The sequence below is a fragment of the Mustela nigripes genome, chromosome 5 (genome assembly GCF_022355385.1).
Source record: "Mustela nigripes isolate SB6536 chromosome 5, MUSNIG.SB6536, whole genome shotgun sequence".
NCBI lineage: Eukaryota > Metazoa > Chordata > Mammalia > Carnivora > Mustelidae > Mustela > Mustela nigripes.
In genome coordinates, this window is record NC_081561.1 from 51,937,354 (window position 1) to 51,963,465 (window position 26,112).

The window sequence follows — 26,112 nt, forward strand, 5'->3', positions numbered from 1 at the left end:
TACTGTTCAATGTTTCTCCCAAGTGTGCAGGGTGTGTAAGTTGTTTTCGTCTGAGCCCTTCAGGGGCCTTGTTGATTTTTAGGACTCTCATCAAGGTGATAGATGTCACTACAGTTTGGCTTCTGGATAAGTGGGGTCATTTTTGTCAAAATAATTTAACGAGCAAAACTGACGCAGGATAGAGGCAATCATGACAAATTAATTTTGAATAATTTTACTTAGTGGGAAAGATAACTTTTCTGAAGAAATTATGAAGCAGGTGTGTTACTCATACTTTAGACCCTGTGGTGAAACAGATTTGTTTCTCCCCAAATTGGAGTGCCTGTATTCATTTATCTTCAGGCTTTCAATTTAATTAGGAATATGATATTAAATAACATTGATTTAGTTTTGTTTCTCCATGGAAAAGAGATACTAGGAAGACTTGGGGAAAAGGAAAGAGGATGAGTTGGGTCTACTTTAGACAGGTGAAAGGGGAATTGCTTGGGGAGGATTCTGCCAACCACAGGAGTAGCATACCCGGGCCATAGTTCCATGGCTGGTCACAGAGGACATGTCCCTGGAGAAAGAGAGCAAAGCTTGCTTCAGAGCTCCTTTTCCCCGTCTTATTCCTGTAAGTAAGATGAAGTTCTTACTTAGACAAAGGGGCCATGTGAATATCCTGCTCTGTGGTCTGTCCCTGCCATCTATCAGAAACATGCATATAATTTGAAGAGCATATAAAAAACAAGTTTGCTGAAGAGAAAGCGAAAAAGCAAAATGCATTGAGCATTCTTGGTTTCTATTTAAAATCTAGTTTTGGCTTCTGTGGCCTTCATCCATTCAGTGATTTTTTCTGAGATGGATTTACAAGGCATTCCTGTGCATTTTATCAGGCCACGCTACCTACAAGGTACAATGTAAAATGTTCTGGAGCTACAGAGAAATAAAGATAATTCTTTTCAAAGAAATGTAGCATCTGGTTTGGGAATGACCTGTACAGGTCAAATGTTGCCAGGCTTTGCCGGCTGGTGCATATTCATGAGGTCACATTTATAGTAGCATCCAATTTTTAATGACTCAGAACTCTACATTTTCCCACTTGGGAACTTAGAGCTTAGACTCTGAGAGCTTATATATTAGTTAGGGTTCCAGTAGGAAGCAGATGGAACATTCAGGCTGAAAAATTAATAGAGGGGCTATAGTAAGAACTGTGGCCAAGGTTAAGGAGAAGCAATAAGGGGTGGTGTGGTACATGCAAGCTAGTAATGATAGAAGCTATTAGTCTTGAGCCTGAAGGGACAAAGAGAAGGGCTCCCAAAACTTGCACAGAGAGAGAGAGAGAGAGAGAGAGAGAGCGCTCTATTTGGAAAGGGTGCCTTGTCGGTAGCCGAGATTAATAGGAAAGTAACTGGGGGGGGAAACCCCCTTATCATGTCTTGCCCCTCTGCACCTCCCCCTGAGCTCTGGTTGTGTCCTCCATTTGTGAAACCATCCAGAAGCCAATGGGCAAGGAAACACACTGGTGCAGTCCTCATGGATCCCTCTTCCTGGGCATAGAGAAGAGCAGAGAAGGCAGAGAGTAGATCTGGAGGGTCAGATGGAAGATGTCAAGCTCACTGATTTCAGAGAGTTTCTAAGGTGATACCCTTTTGTCCTTCCTCTTTAGCTCTGGCTTCCTTTGTTTAAGATCCACATCCTGCAAAATGATCTAAAGGATTTTCCCTGTTGACACTGTTCCTGGGGCGACTAATAAAATGTCTAAAGTTCTTGCCAATGTGTTCTCTTCCAGTGTATCTGTGTTAGTCTGAGTTCTCTGTGAAATAGATGCTAAGGCAGAATTAAATGTAAGGACTTTGACTAGGGGAAATGCTGAATAGAGAAAAGGGGGATGAGCTGGCAAGGCTGGGAGAGCTGTCAGACTGACCCCAAGTGAGGGAGAGGTGGGTAGAAGCATCCTAGGCAACTGTATAGTCTAAGGAAGGTTCTGCAAGGTTGAGGGGGGGGCCTTCGAGGCACGGTCTTCAGGAGAGCAGTCCTGTGCCTTGCTAGCCCTGTCCCATTCACTCCTTGGGAGCAGCCCGTAGAGTGTAGTCTTGGCCAAATGTGGTGATGAACTTCAGAGTACAACGGCTAGACCCTTATTTGATTATGCTTTCCGTAATTGGGGATCTGTGAGGTGCATTCTCATGTGCCCCTCTCCCTCCATTTCCCAAAGCTTCTAGTCCCCAAGAATTCAGAGTGGTGTTAGAATCCTAGAGAAGGGGGTCAGAGAATGTTTTTCTTGACCAAGTTTGCTTCATAGCCCTGAGCAAAAATTTTTGTGCCAAGTTTTCATAAACTCTCATAGAAACAGTTTCCTATGGACCGGTGTCAACGTTGGGGGTGGGCATGGCTGCCTCTGTTGTGTGGCAGGGGAACCATGGTCAGGCTACCTTCTGAGGAATGTTTGTCCTTATCATTGGGTCAGAGACCTGAACTCAAGGCTTTATTTAGATTTCCTATATGAGAGGGTATTTGGAGTATGATTAGATGTCTATATGCTGTGTTTGCTTGGCAAACTTAGATCTGTACCTAGATTTGGGGGTCTTGAGGTGCACGAGGGTACTCACAGAGGGGAGTATTTGAAGCTCACCAAGGCTTCAGGTGGCATATCACTCCCTATAGAGTTCCAACTTCTTTTAGGCTCTGGAACATTAAATGGCTTGTTTCTCCTCATTTCTTCAACAGCAGAGCTTGATTGCACCCTAGGAAGTTCCTAGAACACAGAAGCCAAAGTCATTAGGATTCTTGTGGTTAAGAATGGAGAAGTAAATCTACCCATAAGAAATTTGGGGGTGCTTTTGGTTAAAATCTTGACAGCTAGGCTGGCAAAGAGAATTGTGAATATCTCTTATAGGCTATTTGCCCAAGAATACATGATATGAATTTCTGGAAACCGTTTGCTAAAGCAGCAAGAAATGAAACAGGGGTTAAGTTTTTACCAGGAGACTTGCTATACTATAGTAATCTAATCTGATCATGTTTCTGACCCCCCTGTCAGAGAGCAAGCCCTTTGAGGGCAGAAACTGTGTCATATTCTTTAAAAAATAATTTTGCATTGGGGCGCCTGGGTGGCTCAGTGGGTTAAGCTGCTGCCTTCGGCTCAGGTCATGATCTCAGGGTCCTGGGATCGAGTCCCGCATCGGGCTCTCTGCTCAGCAGGGAGCCTGCTTCCCTCTCTCTCTCTCTGCCTGCCTCTCCATCTACTTGTGATTTCTCTCTGTCAAATAAAAAAAATAAGAAAAAAAAATAATTTTGCATCAGCTAAGTGATCCATGAATATGGTTTCCTCTACAAAAATCAAAAATTACCAATAATTCTGAATTCCCCTTTGATTATCTCCTCCCACCTGGCCTGTCCTCTCCTTCCCACTCCTCATGCACCAAGCACACAAGGGTGGCTCAAAGGGTGCTTGTTGACCAAACTGAGGGATCCAGAGTGGAAATTGATATTCAGCAGGCAGGTGGGGTGGTAGGGCAGTTGATTCTCTACTTGGCCAACCTGGCCAGGCACCCTGTTTCCAAACTGCTGGCTGCAGCACTAGGAAAAGCATCCTGCTCGTCGCTGGCTACAGGCTGTGCTACACAGCAGATTTGCTGTAATCTCTGATACTGTGCAGATGGTAGGTTCACTATTATCTTCAGAGTTATGCTATAGTCCCATAGATTAAAACTAGTCTTATGGGGGATGCTTGCTTCCCAGGTCTCCTGATGGTCCTTTGAGAGGGAGACCCAGGACTATCAAATTCTACTGGAAAGTTTCCCTTCCCAGAGGAAAGGTCAGGAAAAGATGAGAATTTCTTCTGGTCAGGAACCAATGGGCATAGGCTGACATGATTGGGAAGCTGGTGCTATAAATTGGATTGGGTGGTGGGACAGAGATAGAAAAGTCAGACAAGAACCAATGAGAAAGGTGGCTGCTGTTGACTTCCTGGGCCTGCGATTCTTTATCAAGAGGGTCAAACCAATGACTGAGACCCATAGTCTGGGTCCTGCTAGAAGGTGATGAGGACAAGTCAAGGGCCTCATCTTGGTCAAAAAAGCGAGGTCAGAAGTGAGGGAGAAAAGTAAAATGACAAAGAGGGCTTAGTGGGTCCTTTCTTAACAAGATTTTGAAGAAGTCACTTCTTTTCTCTGCTTCTTTAGACACACAAGCCTGTAGGGAGAGTGTCAGCCCACAGCAGGGAACTCAGGAGTCCTTCCTCTTGATGAAAAGGCTGAATGGGGACCAACCCTTCGCTGGCCCTTTGTCCTGGGCCCTGTGTTTGGTCACTGACTTATTGGAAAATTCTTTCAATCATTAAATGCCTGTTTGTCTCACTGTGTGGACTTTTAAAATTCTTGTCTGGGGCACATGCAGTAAGTGGTGAAAAATGTAAGAACTCTTTCCTTGCTCATTAATGAAAGTCCCCGAGAAAAAAGCCTAAGTAGCTTGTGTTAATCATTAAACTTGCCCTATGGTCAGTTCTGAACTCTTACTTCGGTGAGTGTTTGGCCAGGACACAAACGAGTTAGGTGAGTTACAGTCCAACATGAGTGGGTTACATACACCGTAGCTACGGGCTGGGCTCTAACCAGGTGACACAGCCATCGGTTCCACCATCGGAGAGAAACGAGATCACATAGAAAGGAAAGACAAGCTCTCCCTTGAGTCACAATGAGACAGAAACAGATAAGGTACTGTATGATTCAGAAAAGTCTCTGTTCTCTATTCTGTAGGTATTGCATTTCTTGCCGAAGTCCAGGTCAACAAAAGGAAATGGAGGATCCGTATTAACAACCTTGCCACTCTGTCTCTGAATTCCAGAGGACCCGGGGGTGGGGTGAGGTGGGGTGGTGGGGAGGGGTGGGGGAGTGTGTGTGGGGGGGTGACACGCGAGGGAGGAGAAGAGGAAGGGGAGGAATGGGAGCATAGAGAGGTGCTGAGAGGACATTTGACTAAATGTACACAGCTCTTGTTTGGTTGGAAATTATCTGGCTGGCAGAATTACTAGGAGGCTGAGTTTATTCCTAGGAAGAATTCGTGGATTAATCATGTTAAGAAAAATTACACTTATTAAAGATTTGATTGCTCTATTCTAGAGGAGGAAGATGCAGGTCTGAGCATAGAACTTGAAGAAAACCAAACCCAACCCTTTAAGGAAGGGATCATTTAAAATTACTGATTTCTGTTGTTCCAAGCTGGGAAGCAGGAATTGAGATGAAGATTGAAATCATGCAGCCAGACTGAAAATAGACTCTCCTGTGCTGAGTATATTCTGTTGGGTATAATAGACAAGTCAGATCCTGGTCCTTGGTCTGAGTAGCAAACACTCCTGGGTACTTTTCTTTATGCAGTAGATGTAATTCTGAAAATTAAATGTTTTAAAATTGAATTCTATTCCAAATGTAAAATATAGAGAGTTTTGCAACTTAAAGGAACATTTGTTGAATCCACTTGGGTATTATAGATTTCCCTTCATAAATGTAAGGAGCCTCCATCCCTACCCCATCTACCAGTACATGAAGGCATATACTCAGATTGTCTCTGTTTTCCCAGCTCCTAGCACAGTGCCCAGCATATACTAGGAATATAATAAAAGTTTGTGGAGTTTAATTAAATATAGATTATTTCATTTATTGGGTTGTCTTAATCAGGATATTCCTATAAGTTTATTCTAAATTTCGTGCAGATATTCTTTTTTTTTTCTGGAGTTTATTGTGGCTTTTATATTTTCTGAAAGGGTATAACTGTTTTTGTTAGTTTCAGTGTTTTCTTAAAAATACAAATTAAATGTATACTTAGTAATACATATACGTATTCAGTTCTGTCAACTTGTTTAACTTTTATTTTTTTATTATTATTTTGTAATTTTAATTTTTATTTTAATTCCAGTATAGTTAACACACAGTGTTCTATTAGTTTCAGGTGTACCATATTGATCCAGCAAATCTGTTGAACAATAGAGTAATATGCAGAATTGTTGAATCACAATTCATTTGCTGATCAAGAGCTCATCAAGGGAATCTCTTAAACCCCTTCAGCTACTTCTACCATCCCCCCACTCACCTCCCCTCTGGTAACCCTCTGTTCTCTGTAGTTAAAAGTCTGTTTGGTGGTTTGTCTTTTTTTTAAACCCTTTGGGTTTTGTTGTTGTTGTTGTTGTTGTTGTTTCTTAAATTCCACACATGAGTGAAATCATATGTTATTTGTCTTTTCTTGACTGGCTTATTTCACTTAGCATTATACTCTCTAGGTCTATCTGTGTTGAAAATGGCGAGAATTCATATTTTTTATGGCTGAGTAACATTCCATTGCATATATATATACTACCTCTTTATCCATTCCTCTATCAGGGGACACATGTGGGCTGCTTCCATAATTTGGCTATTGTTGGTAATGCTGCAATAAACATAGGGGTGCATATAGCCTTCCCAAATAGTGTTTTTATATCCTTCTGAATTAGTGTTTTTGTATTCTTTAGGTAAATATCCAGTAGAATTTTTTTTTAACTTTTAGAAAATTTCACAGCCAGTATTTTTCAGAGGATTTTTTCTGTGTTCTGTGATTTGGGGTGCCCCGGGGGCCTCTCCAGAGCAGTCATCAGGACATTACTCAAGGCATATGGCTTTTTTTTTCAGCTAGGCTTCCATAGATTCTTCTCATCTCACATGTGTGAAAACCATTTCTTTCAGGTTAGGTAAACCAGGCAGAGAGTCTAAAAATATATATTCACCAGTTAGAATTCTTTTACTGAATACCACGTGGGGCCTTTGCACAGAGATGTTTGTGGACATAGAAGACTGGGCCCTGGATCTCTTTGAGGAAGGGAATATTTATTTATTTATTTATTTAATAAAAAGATTTAATTAATTAATTTATTTGACAGACAGAGATCACAAATAGGTGGAAAGGCAGGCAGAGAGAGAGAGAGAGAGGAGGCAGCAGAGCAGAGAGCAGAGCAGAGAGCCCAACACAGGGCTTGATCTCAAGACCCTGAGATCATGACTGGAGATGAAGGCAGAGGCTTTAGCCTACTGAGCCACCCAGGTGCCCCGAGAAAGGGATAATTTAAAAGAAGAGGCATATATGCAGTATGTGGCCCAGGCTTCCCAAGATGTAAGAGGGAGGTTCAGAGAGCAGAGGGCAACCAGAATCGGAATGGCTGGGTGTTAGACGAGGTCACTGAGATGATGTGACTGTTGGTTGATCTGAGTTGGACATGGACCCCTGGAGGCTCCTCAGCCCCTCCCTTGTCCTCCTGTTCCCACAGAGCGAGATTTATTCTAAGAGACAGCCCTGAGCTAGTGATGTGTTGTTGAGGCTCTGTGGATGTCCTACATGTCTAACTTCGGTTAAGACCTCTATACAGATGTTTACGATTCTGGCAGGCAGATACGGAGATGTACTCTTATTGGGGATGTCCAAGATGAGCCTTGTGTGTAAACTCCCTTCCTTATTATCCCTGGTACCTACCAATCTGGAGCAGCCTGCCTCTTTCTTTGGTCTCTCCCTGCTGTCTGTGTACAGGAGTCCATTTGCAAGCCAACGGTTGATCATCTAACCAGGAGACCAAAGGAAAAGTCCTTAGGAAAGAGGTATCTGCAGGGGAAATCCTGTGCTGGCCGGTGGCCTCCATGTGGGGAGGGAGGGGTGGCCTGGAGGTGAGATGCTCGTGGACTGCCATATGAGCACCGGGTCCCAAGAAAATGCCGGCTGGCCCCATGTGCTTGTTGGAGGAACTACTCAGAGCGCCTGGTGGCCAAGAGGGAAAATGAAGATTTTCTCTGCTCTGGGCCATTTGGCTAGACCCCGATGCCCCACTTGAGGTTGAAGCTCAAAGCTAGAAAGTTGGAAGAAGAGCTAACGTTAGAGAAAGATGTGCAGGTGTCCACTACTCTACTGGCTCTGGGGCTGGCAGACCAGGTGGAAAGAGCAGGATAATCAGGTGGAGAAGTTCATGTGCTGGTTTGCAAAGCGAGGAGGACATAAAATGTTGCGGCTCAAGACCCCAACACTTACGCCAAAGCCTGATTGGGATGTTAAGAAGTGGAAGCCCCAAGGAAGTGAGGAGAGCAAGGAGGATGAGGAAAGGGGGGTGTTGTGAAACAGACAAAGCGCCCTGTGCCATCCCATCCCTAATACAAAGGAAAGAAAAAGGCGCAGCATCAGCAACCCCAGCCAACTGGGGCAGCTGCCAGTTCAGGAAACATTCTGGAAGAGAGAACACACTCCCGCTGAATTTATTGATACAGATGTCAATTTCCATCCAAAGGTAAGTATCCAGGCACAGTTAGTTGGCTATGGGATGGATACAAGGGGCGTGTCATTTCTCTGAAATGCAGGAGACTGAGAAGACGAGCAATGTTCCCACATACTCTGCCCCCATCCCCCAGCAGTGCCTGCGTGATGTTCAGGCATTCAAGGGACCCACTTCCTTGTATACTGGATTATTTTAGCCTGTAGGGAGGCTTGACACAGCAAGGGGGTTCTCCCTAGGTACAAGGGGTCATGGAAATCTATACAGAGGGTACCACAGACTCTTAGGGATTTGGAAATGAGACAGGGAATTGATGCCCCTGTCCCTGAAGGCCCTGCTCAGGCTACATTCACCACAAGAATGAAAGCCAAGATACTGCAGTGTGCCCTCAGCTCCTGGTATGGGACGCTGAGATCCATGCTGAGTCCAGCTGTGGGACAAGACATTTATGATGCTGGACAATCCATCACTGATCTATGCGAAACTGACAAATCCTGGCAGTGGGTATGGGCCGTGATAAAGACCTGGTACAGAGAGGGAGCTCAAAAAAGCTGAAAATCTCTTTCAATTGGGTGGAAAGGGTCTGATAAAAGTAATGAGGATGTCACTGTGGTCTGACGCCCTTGCTGCCAGGGCTCCACCTGAAGAAATAGACTGGAAATCCATGCTCTGTTGGTCGCCCTATGGAAAACCTTAAGTCCAAACAACAGTTCAGATCAGTTCCATTGGCCCCTGTCATCCTTCCTTCCCCATATGCTCCAGCAGAGGCCATGGAGACATGGTCCTATTTGGGTGGGTGCCCTCCACACTTCCCATATAGGATGCAGCCCAGGATCGCCTCCAGGTTAGGGCCAATAAAGAAGGTTGGAAGCCTCATGTTCAGCTCACTGTTCACTGGTCTCCCAGAGACTATCAAAAGGTGAGGGCTCTGGTGGCTTTTGGAGCTGAATGCACCCTGATACAGGTAACCCTCAGAAGTTTCCTGGCGCCCTCAGCACCATTGGCGGTTATAGAGGACAAACAGTTACAGTCAGGAAGCTCACTTTGACACTACAAATTGGGCATTCAACTCCACCAGAATACAAGTTTTTTTTTTTTTTTTTAAGGTTTATTTATTTTATATAGAGTGCATGTGGGCAGTGATGGGAAGTCACATCTCAAAGGTCGTGATATACAAGACGGGGCGAAAGAACATGACATCGAGTGGAGGTTACATCTCCCCCAGAACCTGCAAGCAGCAGGGTTCGTAGAAAGGACAAAAGGGGTATTAAAGCAGCAGATGAAATTATTAACAAGCAAAATTATTTGGCTGGGTGGGCTAAAATACTATCCCAGGCTTTAATACATTTGAATGATATATCAGTAGGGCCCCTAACCCCATGCACCACACTGGGGACATCTACCGAGACAACCAAATTGGCAAAGATATGGAAGTCTGGAAAACAGCCATTGCCCCATGTCTCATGTGGATCAGGGTGTGATGCTGCTGAGAACACCGAGCCCCATCATACCTGGGAAAGGCAATATCTACAGCATTTACAACGGGGTGTCCTACTGGAAAGGGTGAATTACTTCCTGTCCCCGGTAAATGGGAGGTACTGTCTCTTCTGGATCCAGTTGATCCATGGCAAGCTGGACCTGCTGAAACACACTGTGTTTGAAATGGAACATGCACCACTGAAAGAGGGAGAAGGTGAGGGTTCTGGTCTGGCATATCCCCCACCCCGCCTTAGTTCATCTCCTCTCATCTACCTCTGCTGGCCAGTATGTATGGTGTGCACAGCCAGGTCAAGTTCCTAAAGCTGCCCACTTCCCTCTCCTCAAGGCTGGGAGCATGTTCTGTTTTCCTACTGGTACAATAATTTGGCCACCATCTTTGTCCCTCCAATGGCCTGAAGGACATCATAAACACAGAGAAACCCTGATCACATTCACCCAGCAAGCTTTAAACGATAGCCGGGAAAGTCTGTCCTTACCAAACACCGAAATGTCTTCAGTGAGAAAAACTATCCTCCCAAACAGGATGGCTTTGGACACTATTATTGCCTCAAAAAGGCACCTGTGCCTTTTTCCAAACAGAATGTTCTATGTTCACACACGTGAGAGTCTGCTAATTAAATCACCGAGACACAAGTGAATGCCCTGAGCCATTCGACCCCTATCCTAGGGGACTTAGTCAATGAATGGTTGGGGTCATGGGGCTCTTGATGGAAAAATTATTACTTATTTTGGGGATCCTGGTCTTAGTCTATGCTTTTCCTTGCACGTGCTATGGTGTTGCTGTGCTATCTGCCTCTGAGTGCAGCCGGATAGCGTCCAAATGAGCCACATTGATGCCGACGGAAGTCCTTGCTGACTGTTCAGGGCACATTGCAGAAGAGGGGCTCATGAGATTATAAGCACTGGTTAGGAGGGGTGGAGTATTGGGAGGAGGGGTCATGGAGAGGACGTGACCTCCAGTTGACCAGAGAGCTGACCTGGACAACTGGGCAATTGGAGGCTCCTCACTCCCCACTGCCACTCCGTCCTTGAAATGTACACTCCGCCCACCTTTCCCACAGTGGCAACCATTTTCAAGGGCATGGCCTTGAGAGAGCAATGTGGTGCTGAGACTACTCGCTTGGTATAGTTTGAACCCAGCTGAGGCCTCTCTGTAAACGTTTAAGATTGAGGCAGGCAGGTGTGGAGATCTACTCTCCCGATGGTGCCCAGGACAAGCTTGTAGATACGTTTCCTTGCTCGTTGAACCTGCCGCCTTCCAGTCCAGAGAGGCCTGTCTACCGCTTTCCTCTGTCTCTCCTTGCTCTCTGGGTAAGGGGGCAGCAGACAAACCAAAACAGAGGGTGGGGAGCAGGTTCAAGGGAGGAGGTAGCTGGAGGTAGCAGGGCTGGGAAGGAAAGCCGGGATTTCATTAGATCATGAGAGAGTTTGGGGAGTGCAGAAGGCACCCACAGGAGACAAGGAAGGGGCTGACCGGATGAAGGCTTCTCTGAGAGGTGACGGGGAGAACCGTCCCGTGCAGTGCAAGGTTCGCTTTGGAGAGCCACGGCAGGGAAAAGTTGGAAAGAGAGGGGCTCAGATCCTGGCCCACGGAGTAATCAGAGACGGGGCTTTGCTCTGGAAATAGCCCCTGAAAGGAAAACTAACAGCCCCACAGTGTCTCCTTTGTTCCAGGCCCTGTGTTAATTTCTTTGCATATATCCCCTCAGTTACTGTTGATAAAGATTCTGAGAAGTAATCTTTTTTTTTTTTTAGGAAAATATTTTATTGATTTATTTTAGAGAGAGAGAAAGAGAAGCAAGTGCGAACTGCGGGGAGAGCAGAGGGAAGAGAGAATCTCAAACGGACTCCGCTCTAGTTTTGGGCGTAGATCCCAGCAGGGGCCTCAGTCCCACGACCCTGAGATCGCGACCTGAGCCAAAACCAGGAGTGGGTGGCTTAATGGGTGGAGCTGCCCAGGACCCCACTGAGAGGTATTCTTATCATTTTATGAATGATGGAGGTTTGGCATTGAATTAAAAACACTAAGCAGAACAATAGCACAAAAAAGCCAGTATTTAGGGAAGAGAGACCTGAGGACTGGGCCACCATTCCAAGGAAAAGGGATAGAGAGACCCTGAAATCATGGTGTCCAGTTTGAAGGGTGCAGCTTTTTCTTCCTGTTTCTTTCCTTCCTTCCTCCTCTGCTGTGAGGACAAGACAGTTCTCTGCCCTTGCCCCAAATTCCCATTAGTACCATTTTTTTTTAAACCCAGTACCATACTTAACACTTGCTTTGTTAAACTTTTAATTTTATTTATTTATTTTTTGTGTTGATTGATTTCCTGGAGGACTGAGACTCTTCTAGAAATGAAACAAAACAAAATAACCTCCCCCTCCCCCCACCCCACAACTACTATTAACTTGTGTCTTAATATCTAGAATTTATTGTTTTTTAGATTAAACTTTTGCTCAATAATGAATTAATCAAAGAGGCTGTTCTTATTTACCCAGCTTAAACATGCATAAACTAAGTTGGTGGGAGAGTCGGGGGGTAGAATAGTGATGATTTTATAGAAGATTCTTAGATTATCCTTTTCTCCTGAGCTTGGGAGGATGGCAGGTCCCTTAGAAGGCTCAAGAGCCATGTTGGTATCACTGCCTTAATTTCCCAAATTTTAGCACAGTCAAGTAATAATATGTGAGCAAAAAATGATGGTAATTTTTCTTTTTTTTTTTAAATGCAAAAGCTACACTGCTCCTGCAAAATTGAAAATGCCTGTAATGTCTGAGCAATTTTGAGAGGATTGATTTAAGTGGACAGGATGACTGTCTGGCTGATCTCTCTGATGAGTATGGAAATACTACTTCTGGCAGGTGAGTGGGATGTGCTCTGAAGGGATTATAGCTAGAACACAACAAGGTACCTTGAGAATTAGTTTATAGATACTTAAAATATTCTTCGGGAAGATAGTCTTGAAGCATCTGTTCTGGGTTTAAATTTTCTCTACTTTCTCTACTTAAAGGTTATTTTTTCCTGTTTAGTTGTTGAGGCTATATATAAGTTATGAATATATAATTCTATTTTTTAATGGCCAATGGAGGGTGCTGTTATGGTCTAAAGCTTCTAATCATAATTTATAGCCTTCTTTTTATAATTCATTTTTGAGCCATATGATGTAATTCTTTTTAGATTTTATTGCTTTCTCTTCCCAAAGGGAATAGCTTATCTTGTCTTAGTGGTTAATAAGTGCTTGTATCAAACTCTTCGTTTCCCAAATCATGTCTCTAATTTTCTCTGTAATTTTGGTTGTCCTTGGCATCTTTTTATGGCATTTGTTTGGGACCTACTTTAGGTTGAAGTATCTAATCCACTTTTGAAGGGTAAGCATGGGCTGCTCTGGCCGGGACTGCCATGAGTAATTGTGTTGGTACAAATGACTCCCCACCACCTTTGGCAATGCATCATGCCCCCTGTGTAAATGCACATGGAAGGCCTGGGCTAACCAGAGTTAGCACGGCCTGGATTATATTTTATCTTTTCTGATATTGGAAATGTAAAGTGTTCTGTAGATCACGCTTTTGCTATCTATGATCTCGCTGAGGAGCTGACTGATTTTTGATGGCTCCTTGAGTTGGTTTTGTCTTGGCTAAGGCATGTCCAGGAGTGTCTTCAAAGATAAGGATTTTATTATTATGCTCAGCCAGTGGTCTCAATGCAAGAACCTAACTTGTGAGAGCCTGTATGTGTGTTGTCTTCAGTTTGTTGTTGTTGTTTTCAAGGAAATTCCAGCACAGATGCATGCTTCAGCCTTTCTCTGAGCAGGCAAGGCAAAACAATCTACAGAATTTTGTGTCCATCGGGGAGTCATTCTGGTCACGTAGTCAAAAGGAAGAAATCAGAGGATGGTACACTGAGCAGGATGATTGAGATAGGGACAGCTTCTACAAGTTTCTCCTCTTCTCTGGGAAGTGGAGTTACAAGAAATAAATAGTGGCTTTACAGCTAAAATAGGACTACCTAATTCAGGGGTGGGAAAGAGAGAACAGATCATATGTGTTTAATTAGGAACCAAATGTGTCTTGAGGCCCTTCCCAAATGACGTAGAACTGTAGGAATGTTCTGGTGAACTGTGGGTTTTTGGAGGTCCAAAATAAGAGGATTAGTCAGAACTCTCCTTAAAATGGAAGTTTGGAAGGTGTGATCCCCAGGCTCATAGCACCAACAGCACCAGCAGCTCCTGGTCAGAACTGTAAGTTCTTGGGCCTTCCCCTACACTGACTGTATCAAAAACTCCAGGGGTGGGGCCCAATAATCCGTGCTTTGTCAAGCCCTTCTGGTGATTCGGAGGAATGCTAGTTTTTGTTTTTATAACATTAGGGAAGCAGGTGTATTGACTCTGAACTTCAAACTCACTGTTTTTCTTACTCATTGACAGTGCCTTCCCGGAGTTTCCACATTGAACCTGAAGAAGGTAGTCTTGCAGGGGGAACGTGGATCACAGTCATTTTTGATGGTAGGTTTGGCTCTTACCAAAAGCAAGTTTCTTACTTACTGGTAGTAAGAATCCTAAATAATACATGAGGCTTTGGCTAAGGACAGGTGTAAAAGAAGGCCCGAAGGGCATTGGACCCACTCACACTGATTTCTGTGTTTCTAGACGCTCGCTTGCTGATGTCACAGAAGGAGAGTCCATCACACCATCATATGCCCGTGCCTGCTTTCTTATCCAAAGCTGTGGGATGGGACCCTAGGAGCCCCAAGTGACACAATATGGAAGCATGTAGCAGAGTCCTTGGCAATGTGTTCCCAGAATCTTGCAGATGGTTCTACATGTGGGAACTTCTAAACTACAGCTCAGCTTCCCCATCTGTACCAGGGTAGAGAGTAATTGTGATGGCTGAAAGTGGATTTCAGTGGATGGACTCAAAGAGAGAAAATTCTTCTTATAAACTCATAAATGAGACCATCCGTTTACACTGGAGTCATAAATGCATTTGGAAATGAGTAGTCATTTCATCCTCAGACAAGCTCAGCATGTCACACGGCCCTGTGCAGCCATGTTTTTATATTCTCCAGTGTGGATTGCAACTCTGCTCAGCCTGAGATTCCCCTTTCCCTTGTGTTTAGGTTTGGAGTCGGAGTTCCTTTATCCTGCCAATGGCGCTCAGCTGGAGATACACCTGGTGAATGTGGCTGAGCCCTCCCTGCCCAGCATCCCTTGTGATGTCTCTCCCGTCTTCTTGGATTTGCCGGTGGTCATGTGCAGGACCAGGTAACCTGTCTGGGTAGGAGAAGATCAGACAGGGCCAGTGCTTTGCCTATCGCTGTAATTTGGGGTGGCACATTAGAGCAACTCCCTCTAGGACTGTAGTTATCAGCTATAGCTTTAAAAATATTCCACACATGGGACGCCTGGGTGGCTCAGGTGGTTGAGCAGCTGCCTTCGGCTCAGGTCATGATCCCAGCGTCCTGGGATCGAGTCCCACATCGGGCTCCTTGCTCCGCAGGGAGCCTGGTGCTCCCTCTGACTCTTCCTTCCACTCTGTCTGCCTGTGCTTGCTCTCACTCACTCTCTCTCTGACAAATAAATAAATAAAATCTTTAAAAAAATATATTCCACATGAATACGCTTCTGCGAAGGGCACTAAGGCTTAAGGGAGGATGAAAAGATAGGAAAGAACTTTGAGACATTTATAAGGAGGGGTTGGATTGTGTTTCCAGCTGTGCTTTCTTGTTGTTTGCAAGGAGCTCTATCGCTATTAAGATTTCAATAAATGGTGCCATTTCCCCATCTAAAGAACTCAACTCTTGAAATAGGTATAATTATAGTGATTGTTCCTAAACCCAAGACCAATTAGAAAGGAAATTTGCTTTCGTCCTCAGCCCATTTCCTTTTTGGTATGATTGGTACAGGATTCCAGGTCACCTACCGTCCTATTCAAGTTCTTGATGGCTTATGAAGTTTCATACAAGTTCGTTCTCATGTCTTAGAGATCCCGTGTGAAAGTGGATCATTGCTTAAGAGGACAAGAAATTATCATTTCCTTTTGTTTTCTGTTCTCCCCTTCAGGAAGCCTCCCTTTCTTCCATCTCTGCCTCCTGAAATCTAACGTGCAAATGTCAGCTCTTCCCTGAACATACAACTGAGTGTAATCTTGCTCTTCTTTGAAAGGGGGGGGATAGAGGCTGACCTCTAGGTGATGCTTGCCACAGCTTTGAGGAAGGAGCCCGTTTTGTAATTTACAAGAGGCATGGCGCGTGTGGCTCAGTGGCCCCGTGTTCTCAATCCTGTGTCTCTCATGACGCTTAGGTTTATTGTTCACTTGTCACTTTCATCCTAGAAGGAAGTACTCTGAGGACAAGGGATATGTTAGTAGCACCCTTGTTGTCCTTATGGTACTTAGCACAACACCTTGTGAGTAGGCGTGGCTCTCTAGATGACTCTTGAACTGAACTTTCTTGCAGCCCTCCTGCTATTGGTTTTATTTATTTATTTATTTCATAAATTGATTGCTTTATTGATTAAACAAATGACAATAATTAAATAATTAAAGGAAAAAGTATTTTTATTACATATAGAAATAATCCTCCAAAAATTCTCTACTCAGTATCCTTCTTTTATCAGTAGAATATATTTGGATGAATTTCATTATTCTTTGATAACTGAAACCTTAAAATGCTGTAGATTTTTCATTAGCAAAATTTTTTTCATTGTGCTATCATAAACATAGAAAAAACAACTTAGATTTAGATTTACCATCGATGGGTGCTGTTTGGTAGTGTAATTGCCTTTAAAATCTACTATTTTTATCTCTCACATACATAAAAAAGGATTCTAGTTTTTGCAGTGCTAATAATTGGCTTCTAGATTCTAATAAAATTTTATTTGACAGGCATATTCTTAGCAATACCCGGAGATTTATCCCCTTCTCTTCTTCTACTCCTATTGTGTTATCTCACTTGTTTCCACATCTCAGTCATCAGAAATATACCAGTGATGTCCAAATCTGTATTCAGGCCAGATCTCTCTCCTGAATTCCAGACCCACATTTCTGATGGTCTGATAGCCATCCCCACTTTGATACCCCACAGGTTGTACTTTTTTTTTTTTTAATTTTTTTATTTCTTTTCAGCATAACAGTATTCATTGTTTTTATACCACACCCAGTGCTCCATGCAATCCGTGCCCTTTCTAATACCCACCACCTGGTTTCCCCAACCTCCCACCTGCTATTGGTTTTAAAACTCGGTTGTATGTCTTCCTCACATTTTATAGTGGATATGGGCATAGGGTTCCTGCAGGAACTTGCCATGAAATAGATCAAAACTCTGAAGTTTTGTATGTTCTATTTCCCTCAATGCCAACATATTAATTATTTTGAGATGTACCATATAATCTATTTTAGAGGAAAGAAACACTGTCCTCGTACATGTACTCATGGGTTGGAAGATGAATATCCAGTTCAATTAACCCTCAAATGTGAAAAAATGTACATTTTATCATCAGTGAAATACCATCATATTCATTAACATAAAGACATATCTGCTTTCACCAGGACAGGCACTATAGCCTCTAAATCAGCACTGTCTAATCCAGATACTACCTTAGCAACAAATGTAATTTAAAATTTTCCAGTAGCCATATTTAAAAAGTCAAAAGAACCAAGTGAAATTATTTTAATTATTTTTATTTAATGTAACATATCCAGAAAATTATTTCATGTATAATCAATATATAAATTACTAACACTATACTTTATATATTCTTTGCACACCAGGTCTTCAAAATCCACAGGGATTTTACACTTAGCATATTGTATTTGCGACTAGCTGCATCACAAGTGCTCAGTAACCACATATGGCTAATGGTGGCACATTGGATGGTGCAATTTAAGTAATTAAACTCATGCTGGAGAGTTTGGTGAGAAAATCTTGGAGGGGAGGCACTTCTTAATTCTAGCTCCTTTGTCATCCTATTCCCTCTCTTACAAAAGTCAACATGAAGGGAGCATCAAAAAGGCAAATAAATCATTGTGATATTTGTGAAAAGAGGAGAGGGGATCCAGGATTCTTTTGATGCATATATGAAGTGTTTATGGGCTGCTTGAATATGATGAAGGCAAGAAATTTTTTGGCAACATATGAATGAAATCAATGTCTTTTTTTCCTGAAAGAGCCTAGGATTTAAGCCCAAGTCACCCTTGACCCGTGATGTTTGCACATATAATTTTCTTAATCTCTTTGGAACTGTCAGCATTTTTTTTTTAATGGAAACTAGGATTAGATTATCTATCAATGTCTTGTCCAAGTCTTGAAGTCCCGTCAACCTACAATTCTGCAAGATAGACTTTTTTTTAATTTTAAGGGCTTTCTGTAAAACAATTATAACACGTTGGTGTAGGATCCAATCTTTAAAGTCTTGTGGGTAAGTGGATCTAGACTGTAGAAAATGAAACATAGGAATCCTTGCTTAGCTCTGATTCACAGGTGCTGGAAGAAATTCGGAGTGATCTCATGGGGCTGTTGGCTTTGGTAGTTCACAGTTTTTGGTTCACAAGGATTTCCACTTTCTGCCCTCAGATCTCTGCTCTCTGAAGCACACGAGGGTCTCTACTACCTGGAGGTGCATTCTGGGGGACAGGTGGTGGGCAGCCCCAGTCCAGGACCACGAGACAACTGTACGTTCAAGGTGGGTTCTGAGGATGGAGGAATGTGTATTTACCTTGTCGGAGGGTAGGCCTGTGCTATCAACCAGCAAGTTCTAAGTCAGCCAGAGTCTGCTTTGTCAGGGTAAGAAGAAAGGTGGATGGTAGTTGTGAGGTGTCTGAGATGATACCAATGAAAGTTAAGTGTGGCACACTTGTCAGACTCTGTGATTTATGTGCATTAATTTGATGCTCACATCAACTTTATGGGGTAGCTATTTATTATCCTGGTTTTACAGATGAGGGACTTATGGCTCAGGGAGATGAAATAATGTGCCCATCTCATCAATAATTTTGCCTATGTCCTCCAGGTACTAAATGGCAGAACTACAATTTTTTAAAAATTAGTTTAATTTTTAATTTTTGTATTGACTTATGATGTCCTCTAAGTTTCAGGTATATATCATAGTGATCTGATATTTTTATACATTACAAAGTGATCCCTGTGATAAGTCTAGGTGGCCATCTGTCATCATACAGAGTTATTACAATGTTATTAACTATATTCCCTCCGCTGGTGGGAATGTAAATTGTGTGAAGCCACTGTGGAAAACAGTAAGGAGGTTCCTCAAAGAATTAAAAACAGAAATATGATCTAGCAACTTCACTTCAGGATATTTATGTGATGACAATGAAAACACCAATTGGAAGAAGTAGATGCTACCTTATGTTTATTATTTATAATAGCCACATTACAGAAACAGCCTAAGTGTCCATCAACAGATGAATGGATAAAGAAGATGGGGTATATATACACGATGGAAAGTTACTCAGCCATAAAAAAGAATAAATCTTGCTATTTGTGACAACATGGACATAATGAGAGGGTCTTAAGCTAAATGAAATAAGTCAGACAGATACAGACCAATACTGTATGATTTCACTTACATGTGGAATCTAAAAGAACTGAGATTTGAACCTGAATTGAGGATTCTATTTTTTTTTTTTAATTTTGTTTATGTGTCACAGAGAGAGTCGGAGAGAGAGGGAGAGACAGAGAGAGCATAAGCAAGGGGAGCTGCAGAGGGAGGGGGAGAAGCAGACACCCTGCTGAGCAAGGAGCAGATACTGGACTCGATCCTAGGACCCTGGGATCATGACCTGAGCTGAAGGCAAACATTTAACTGACTGAGCCACCCAGGCGCCCCCGTGCATTGGATTCTAAGTCTTCATCTAAACTGAAGCCCATGTGAAGTCACAAAGATTATCTTTGGCCAATGTTTCATGTCAGAGCTGCAGTTCTCCTACATCTCAGTAGGGGGAAGGGACTCAGAGACCCAAGTTCTACCTTGCCCTCTGCTTCATGGTTGATTGCTGCTCCTCTTTCCAATCCTAGACTGAAAGGGCATTTGCTAGTGGTATTCTCCTTCAAGCGCAGATCTAAAGGGAAGCAGAGAGAGCGAGAGTTCATGAGTTAATGCCTAACTTATGCTGGAGAAGCAATACGCATACTTGGTTTTAATTCTGTGTTTGGTTCAGCCTCTTGTCCATTTCAGGTTAGTTTTCCACTAACCTCTGAAAGGATAGCTCCTAGATGTTTCATAAAAGCCTTGAGGTTTGATGGAGCTCATTGTCATGGTTGTCCTTACCACAGGATGACCCTACTGAAGGGCTGTTCATGAAAGTCTCGGTCATTAATTAATGCTTCTTTAGAACAAGACTTCATCCCCTAAATTCATCCCTGTTGCGATTTACATTTCATACAGGCAATTCATCGACAAATTTGGAATTTGCTGTCAGTTCACATTTAACAACTTGCTTCTCCCTCCCAGAGAATCTTGTAATTGTGCTTCTGTACATATGCAGCAGAAAGGAAAAAAAGATCATTCTTTCTTATTAAGCCCAACATGCCCACCTCTCCCCTGTCTCCGTGAATGTAGCAGAAGATGGATGGCCGGGCACCCTCCCTGGTCACCATGCTGTTTTTGGTTTTGATGTTCCTTTCACCCCAGATAGTAAGTATTCCTACTTATTAAAGATCGGAGAGGAGAGCATGGGGAGAGAGGAGAAGCACTTCCTAAAATTGCACATTAAAGGAAACAAGTCCTTGAGTGCTTCGCCTAGCTTGGCGAGTTGATGGAAAATCACCAGGGGACGCAGTTAATGAGAGGCATTCCAAGCTAAATAAAACACGGTGTGTCTCTTTGTTTTGGGACTGGGACTGGGGGGAACTGTGAGTATTAAAAATTAATTCCATCTCGCCAGTCCACTTCAAAGAGCCTGCTGCGGGCGCTGACAAGTTTGAACAACTCACAGAAGGTTTATCAAGCAGCTGGTGGCTGTGGCTTCACTCTCCTAATCTGATGCTTTCCCTCTCCCCCATCTTGCTGCCACTGACCTCGCCGGGGCTCAGGGATGGGCATGAGGGAAGCTTGATTTGGAAGCTCATTAATTTTTCACTTTGTCATGTCTCTAGCTTGCTGGGTGAGTGGGGCCTGTTCTCCTTAGAAATGTACTATTTTTCTGTCGTGTCAGCTCAGGGGGAATCACAAGGGAGAATCTTTCTGAGGTTTAACTCTGAGCACCCCAGCACGACGAGGAACAGCAGGGAGTGGTCGAGGAGTCACTCTCTTGCCCCCTCGTTTCTGATGGATGGCTCACAGGCTGAGTGAGTGGTAGGTCTTAACACTGCAAGCTGGAAATCCGGAGGCATGTCTCTGGGTTACAATACCATACAAACCATGTATTTGGTTTGGACTCGATTGTTCTTTTGCCTCAGTTTCTAACATCTGTGAGAAGGACTGGTAACCCCTGCTCTTCCTCATGAAGCTCCTAGGGTATACTTCCAATGGAAATGACAATGGTAAGGAGGGCGCGCCCCAGTGAGAGGTGAAGGCCAGGGTGCAGGAAGAAGCTGGGCGGCCAGGGTTGGATGTGCAATTTGGCAGGTGTGTGTGTGGAATTGCATTAATCCTTATCTTTTGGTGAGATCAGAAGCAGCTCCCAAATGGTGAGGTCACTACATTCTTACCTTGACCTTCTGACTGTACATACTTTCTGCGACCTATTCTCTAACCCTCTCTTTTACAAAGGAGGAAACTAGCCTTGATGGCAGGCTGTTCAGCCGTGTGGATCAATGCCTAAAACCCATGCTTGCCAAGCCACTGTCAGCTTTGTTGAAATGTCTTTGGCTCTCCCCTCTGCTTAGGGCTGTTGTTGAACAATGGAGTTATTCTTTGGTGATATTCTCCCTGGGAAGATGGACTTCTGGCTGGAAGCAGACCAAGCAAAACGATCTGCTGTCATTGGATTTGCAAGTGGGAAGCAGTGTAGTTTATAGGGACTAAAAGCAGTCTAAGCGTTTAGAGGAGGTTGGGAGTGAGGGTGTCAGAAGGCGGAGACCAGGTTTTTTTCCTGAGTGTTATCAGCTCATGGGTCAAACCTTGGCCTGGTCAGTGCATTCTTCTGCTTCTCTCTTCACATTGGCCCTGACCATGAAATGCACTAATCTTGGGCTAACCCAGATGCCTATAGGTGAGACGGGACTTCCAGAGTTGTCTTTTTCTCTCCTCTACTTCAAGGTACCATATCATGATTGATTGATATAATCATGTCATAGGAGGCCATTCTATCTTTTCACAGAGATTTGAATGTCTTCTCTATCCCAGGTTGTGCACAAGGATATGACCATGACTGAGTCTGGCATTGTCTCTGCCTTTCTGGAGCTTATAATTAACAGAGAATGTGCTTTGGGGGAGGGGCATAGAAAGATGATTTGGTGTGCCATGACCAGGCTTTCACCTCTCCCATCAGTGCTGTTTCCTCCTTCTCAAAGAGTAAGGTTGCTTCCCATTCCTTGAATAATTTGAATCATTTTTCTCTCAGTAGGCACCATCCATTTTCCCAACAAATACTCATTTGTGTTCCTACCCAACTTCCAATTTTTTTTTTTTTTTGTAGCTCACTAATTCCTGCCTAGCTGTTAGCTGATAATTTAAGTTGCAATCCTTTCAATTTAAGTAAACAAATTCTTGTCTAGGAAAATTAAAAAATCCTTCAAGATTCCAAGATAACAAGTTACAATAATGGAATTCTTAAGCCTGGCCTACCTACTTTCTTTCTGGTAAAATGTGTTCCCAGGTATGGCAGGTGGGCAGGGAGAAAGAGACTTGCCAAAGTTTGGACAGTGCAGTGCAGGGCAGAGAGAGCTATGTGACCTCGATGAAATTCCCTTTACCTCCTCTATGGAAAAACGATAATAACATCTGTCACCTTCACCTCACAGATAGATTACGGGGATAAAGAGAAACAGGTGAAAGTTGATTTGAGGAAATGTAACCATTTGCTACCTTAGACTAATATTTGATGGGGAATGACTTTTGCTTCTTGTTTGTGGTTGTGATACGCTAATGAATCACTTCCTTGTGATGACCTTTCCTGAACAGTTTTCCAGGGCACAGACACCCATTGTTTATCAAGTGACACCACCAAGTGGAGCTCCAGGTAAGAAATCCCCTATTAAAATAGGAGCAATTACGGATCCCTTTGCCAGAGCTATTGCAAACTCTTCTCTCCAGGTGGGTGCTCTCTATAAATGGGATCATTGAGCTTCTTCTCTGATGCTGTTTTAAAAATAAGTGTCAACCTCTGGTTTAATTTTAACCAGGTTTGGTTTCACCTTTGGGCACTTTTGCTCTGTTACTTCGCTGAAAACTAAAGAATTCAAACACAAAAAGAAAAAGAGGCTAGCAAAATCAGACCAGGTCCTGCTGGAGAATGGAGGAAATATAAATCCCTATCATTGCCCTTAACCTGCTAATCATCCACTTTGTAGCAAACCTTTATTGAATGTTATTGTGAGCCACACTCTGTTCTAAGCTTTTGGTGTGTATTGTCTTATTAGATCCTCACAAGAACTTGAGGACATAGGGACTATTATTATTCTTCTCAGCAGACAAGGAAACGAAATACTAAAAGGTTATGTAGCTTGCTTAAAGTCGGCTAGGGAGGGTACAGCCGGGATCTGAACCCAGGCAAGCAGAATCCAGAGTGGGTTGGTATAGCCAACATTTTGTTCTGTTTTGAGGGGTGGTGTCCTGTACCACACGGAAGGCCAACAACCCTGATACATACCCCATTGTTGTTTTTTTTTTTTTTTTTTAAATTAGAAGGCACACGCACACATGCAAGAGCTAGAGGCTAGAAGAGGAGAAGAGAGAGAAAGCTGAGATTTTCATAAAAGAAGGGATGGCAGCTAAGAATTAGATTCAAGAATGGCTAAGCCTGTCTTACAACTAAGTAATAAGCACAGCGAGGATTATATATAATTCACTGTCTGATTCTTGGCAAATTCCTATGTCTATTTCAGATTGTTCCTTTGTTCAGGCTTTCCAGATGGTGTAATTACGGGAATACAAGTTGCTAACTGTTTATATGTAGTTGTGTCTAAATGCATAAACTGATCTCGTTTTGAATGGCTTGACTGCTCAAGAATGTCAAAGTGGGTATCCGAGTTGCTGGAAAGTGTTTGCACTTCTGTGTATGTGTATAGACTCAGATTACATTGTGTGTATTTAAATGATATCCTGAAGACTATGAATCTGGCCTGATTTTATTCATGCAGGTTATTCAGAGATCTTCTCCTTTCCATGTGTCTGATTAATCAAGGCATGATCACGTTTTATTAAAAAGAGATGCGGTCTGAAAATCACAGGCCGATGTTTGGGTCCCTGCTGTTGGGGTGTTAGAGAGCTCTTGTTTCAATGGCAGAAGTCCACAGGGCGAGGGCTGAGGAGGGAGCCTGCCGTCAGAGGTGTGAAATGGGATGCTGGCTCACTCAGATCTGTCAGGCCCATTTCTCTCACCGAGCACGAGTGCAGCACCCTGTCTTCTCCACCTTCTGGGGGAATGATCGCTGACTGGCCTGGTTGGAGTGGAGGGGTCCCTCCAGGCAGGATCCATGCAGCAACATCTTTGAAGTCACTTTCCAGACAATTACTCTCACTAGGTTTGGGAAGCCTGCCCGGAGTGGCAGCCCCAGAGATGAGGGAGGTGGTGGGGACAGGAGAGATGACATTCCATTAGTAGTTGACTTTCTACCTGTGACGAACCATCCTCCACGGTGACGTAGAATTGTCCAGCACCATGGACAGGCTTAGCCACTTCTTAGCCTCTGTTGGGTTGCTTTGTTGAGGAACAAGTCAGAAAGTCACAGAATTCCCAATTTCTATAACTTGTTACCAGTTTTTAAAATTGTGCCCATCAGAGCTAGGGATCAATAATTTAGCTCTATTGAAACGAAGAGAAATTATTTTGCCAGTTGTTAACAGGAGCAGAGAACTGCAGACTCTTTCTTCTGCAGGCTTTCTTCATGTCTGTGACCTTTGTCTAAGGCATTAGGTTCCCTCCCTTTCTATCCACTCACTGTACAGTGACTCTCATACTACCTGGAAGGGTCCCATGGTTTCACTGCCAGTCATCCAATGACCACATCTGAAAGCATCTCATACAACTACTACACAGGCACAGTGTGAAGGGAATACCTTCTTGGTCATGTTCTTTTGGGACTTTGAATGTGGCCATGAAAAGATTCTAGTCCTCTGCATTCAGTGGCCTCATGAGCCCCACGGGTGCTCTTTTCTTTTCCATCTTTGCGGTTTTAGTTATTTCTTTTTAAAGATTTTATTTATTTATTTGACACAGAGAGAGAGAGCGCAAGCATGAGCAGGGAGAGCAGCAGGCAGAGGGATAGGGAGAAGCAGGCTCCCTGCTGAGCAGAGAGCCCGATGTGGGACTCGATCCCAGGACCCTGGATCATGACCTGAGCTGAAGGCAGAGGCTTTAGCCAACTGAGCCACCCAGGCACCCTGAGGTTTTATTTACTAACCAAAACCTCTCTCATCTCTTCACATCATTGTGAGACTACAGCACAGATGGGTAAATTCTTTAATTATCTGGAAGGCACGCATTTCCAGGTCATGGGGTTGTCTGGTGAGCCTGAACTACATCACCTTGCTGTGGTGTGTTTGTTTAAAACTTTGCCTTATGTAGTTGCACAGAGCTGAGTTTAGGTGTTTTCAACTATAGAAGAAATCAGCTCATGTAACATCCGGGAGGGGCCCCCAAACTCTTTTAGAGAAAGAGTTACATCAGATTCCTTTCTCACCTCTGGTGAGCAGAGCGGGTCGGGGTAGTACCGAGAGGGCACCTTGCTGAGAGGCGATTGCTGATGCCTGCACTTCCTCTTGAACTTGAACTCAAAAGAGGGGAATATTAAGGAAACGTTTGCTACCCAGTGGAAATCCCTGTGAGTCACACAGAGGAGTGCAGCAGTAGAAGTCATCCATTTGTCAGTGGACTAGGTGGACATGAACTGCTTGCAGATCCCCAATTTGCCCTGTCTTTGAAGACTAGCATATTGGTTGAATGAAGGAGATAGGTCATTGCCCATCCTTTAAGCCACGACACTGTTCTATTTCATCTCATCCCCTCCTTTCTTAGTTTCTATCCATTTGGGTCATCCTTGACACTTAATCTTTAGTACTCTGAGATATGGAAAAAAGTTTAACATCTGAAATACCCAGCCTCTCCTGGGTGGTTCATATTAGCAAGTGTCCAGAGGAAAGTCTCATGAAATGTGGAGCACCCCAAGGACACTGTTCTTAAATCCCATGATGGTCTACACACAGCCAAGAGCGTAGAACAAGGCAGCATGTGGAAACCAG

The 26,112-nt window shown here is 43.5% G+C and overlaps 1 protein-coding gene across 12 annotated transcripts in view; it reads left to right on the forward strand.

The window, feature by feature from the left end:
* Nucleotides 1-4,522: 4,522 nt before the first annotated feature.
* PKHD1 (PKHD1 ciliary IPT domain containing fibrocystin/polyductin) overlaps nt 4,523-26,112 on the forward strand; it is a 478,342-nt gene continuing 456,752 nt past the window's right edge. For all 12 annotated transcript variants that reach the window (XM_059400266.1, XM_059400267.1, XM_059400265.1 and 9 more), the window contains exons 1-7: nt 4,523-4,697; nt 11,516-11,733; nt 12,490-12,616; nt 14,179-14,256; nt 14,871-15,015; nt 18,324-18,432; nt 22,834-22,891. In XM_059400266.1, coding sequence (XP_059256249.1) covers nt 12,565-12,616; nt 14,179-14,256; nt 14,871-15,015; nt 18,324-18,432; nt 22,834-22,891 — 442 coding nt within the window. In that variant the 5' untranslated portion in view covers nt 4,523-4,697; nt 11,516-11,733; nt 12,490-12,564. The remainder of the gene's footprint in view (nt 4,698-11,515; nt 11,734-12,489; nt 12,617-14,178; nt 14,257-14,870; nt 15,016-18,323; nt 18,433-22,833; nt 22,892-26,112) is intronic.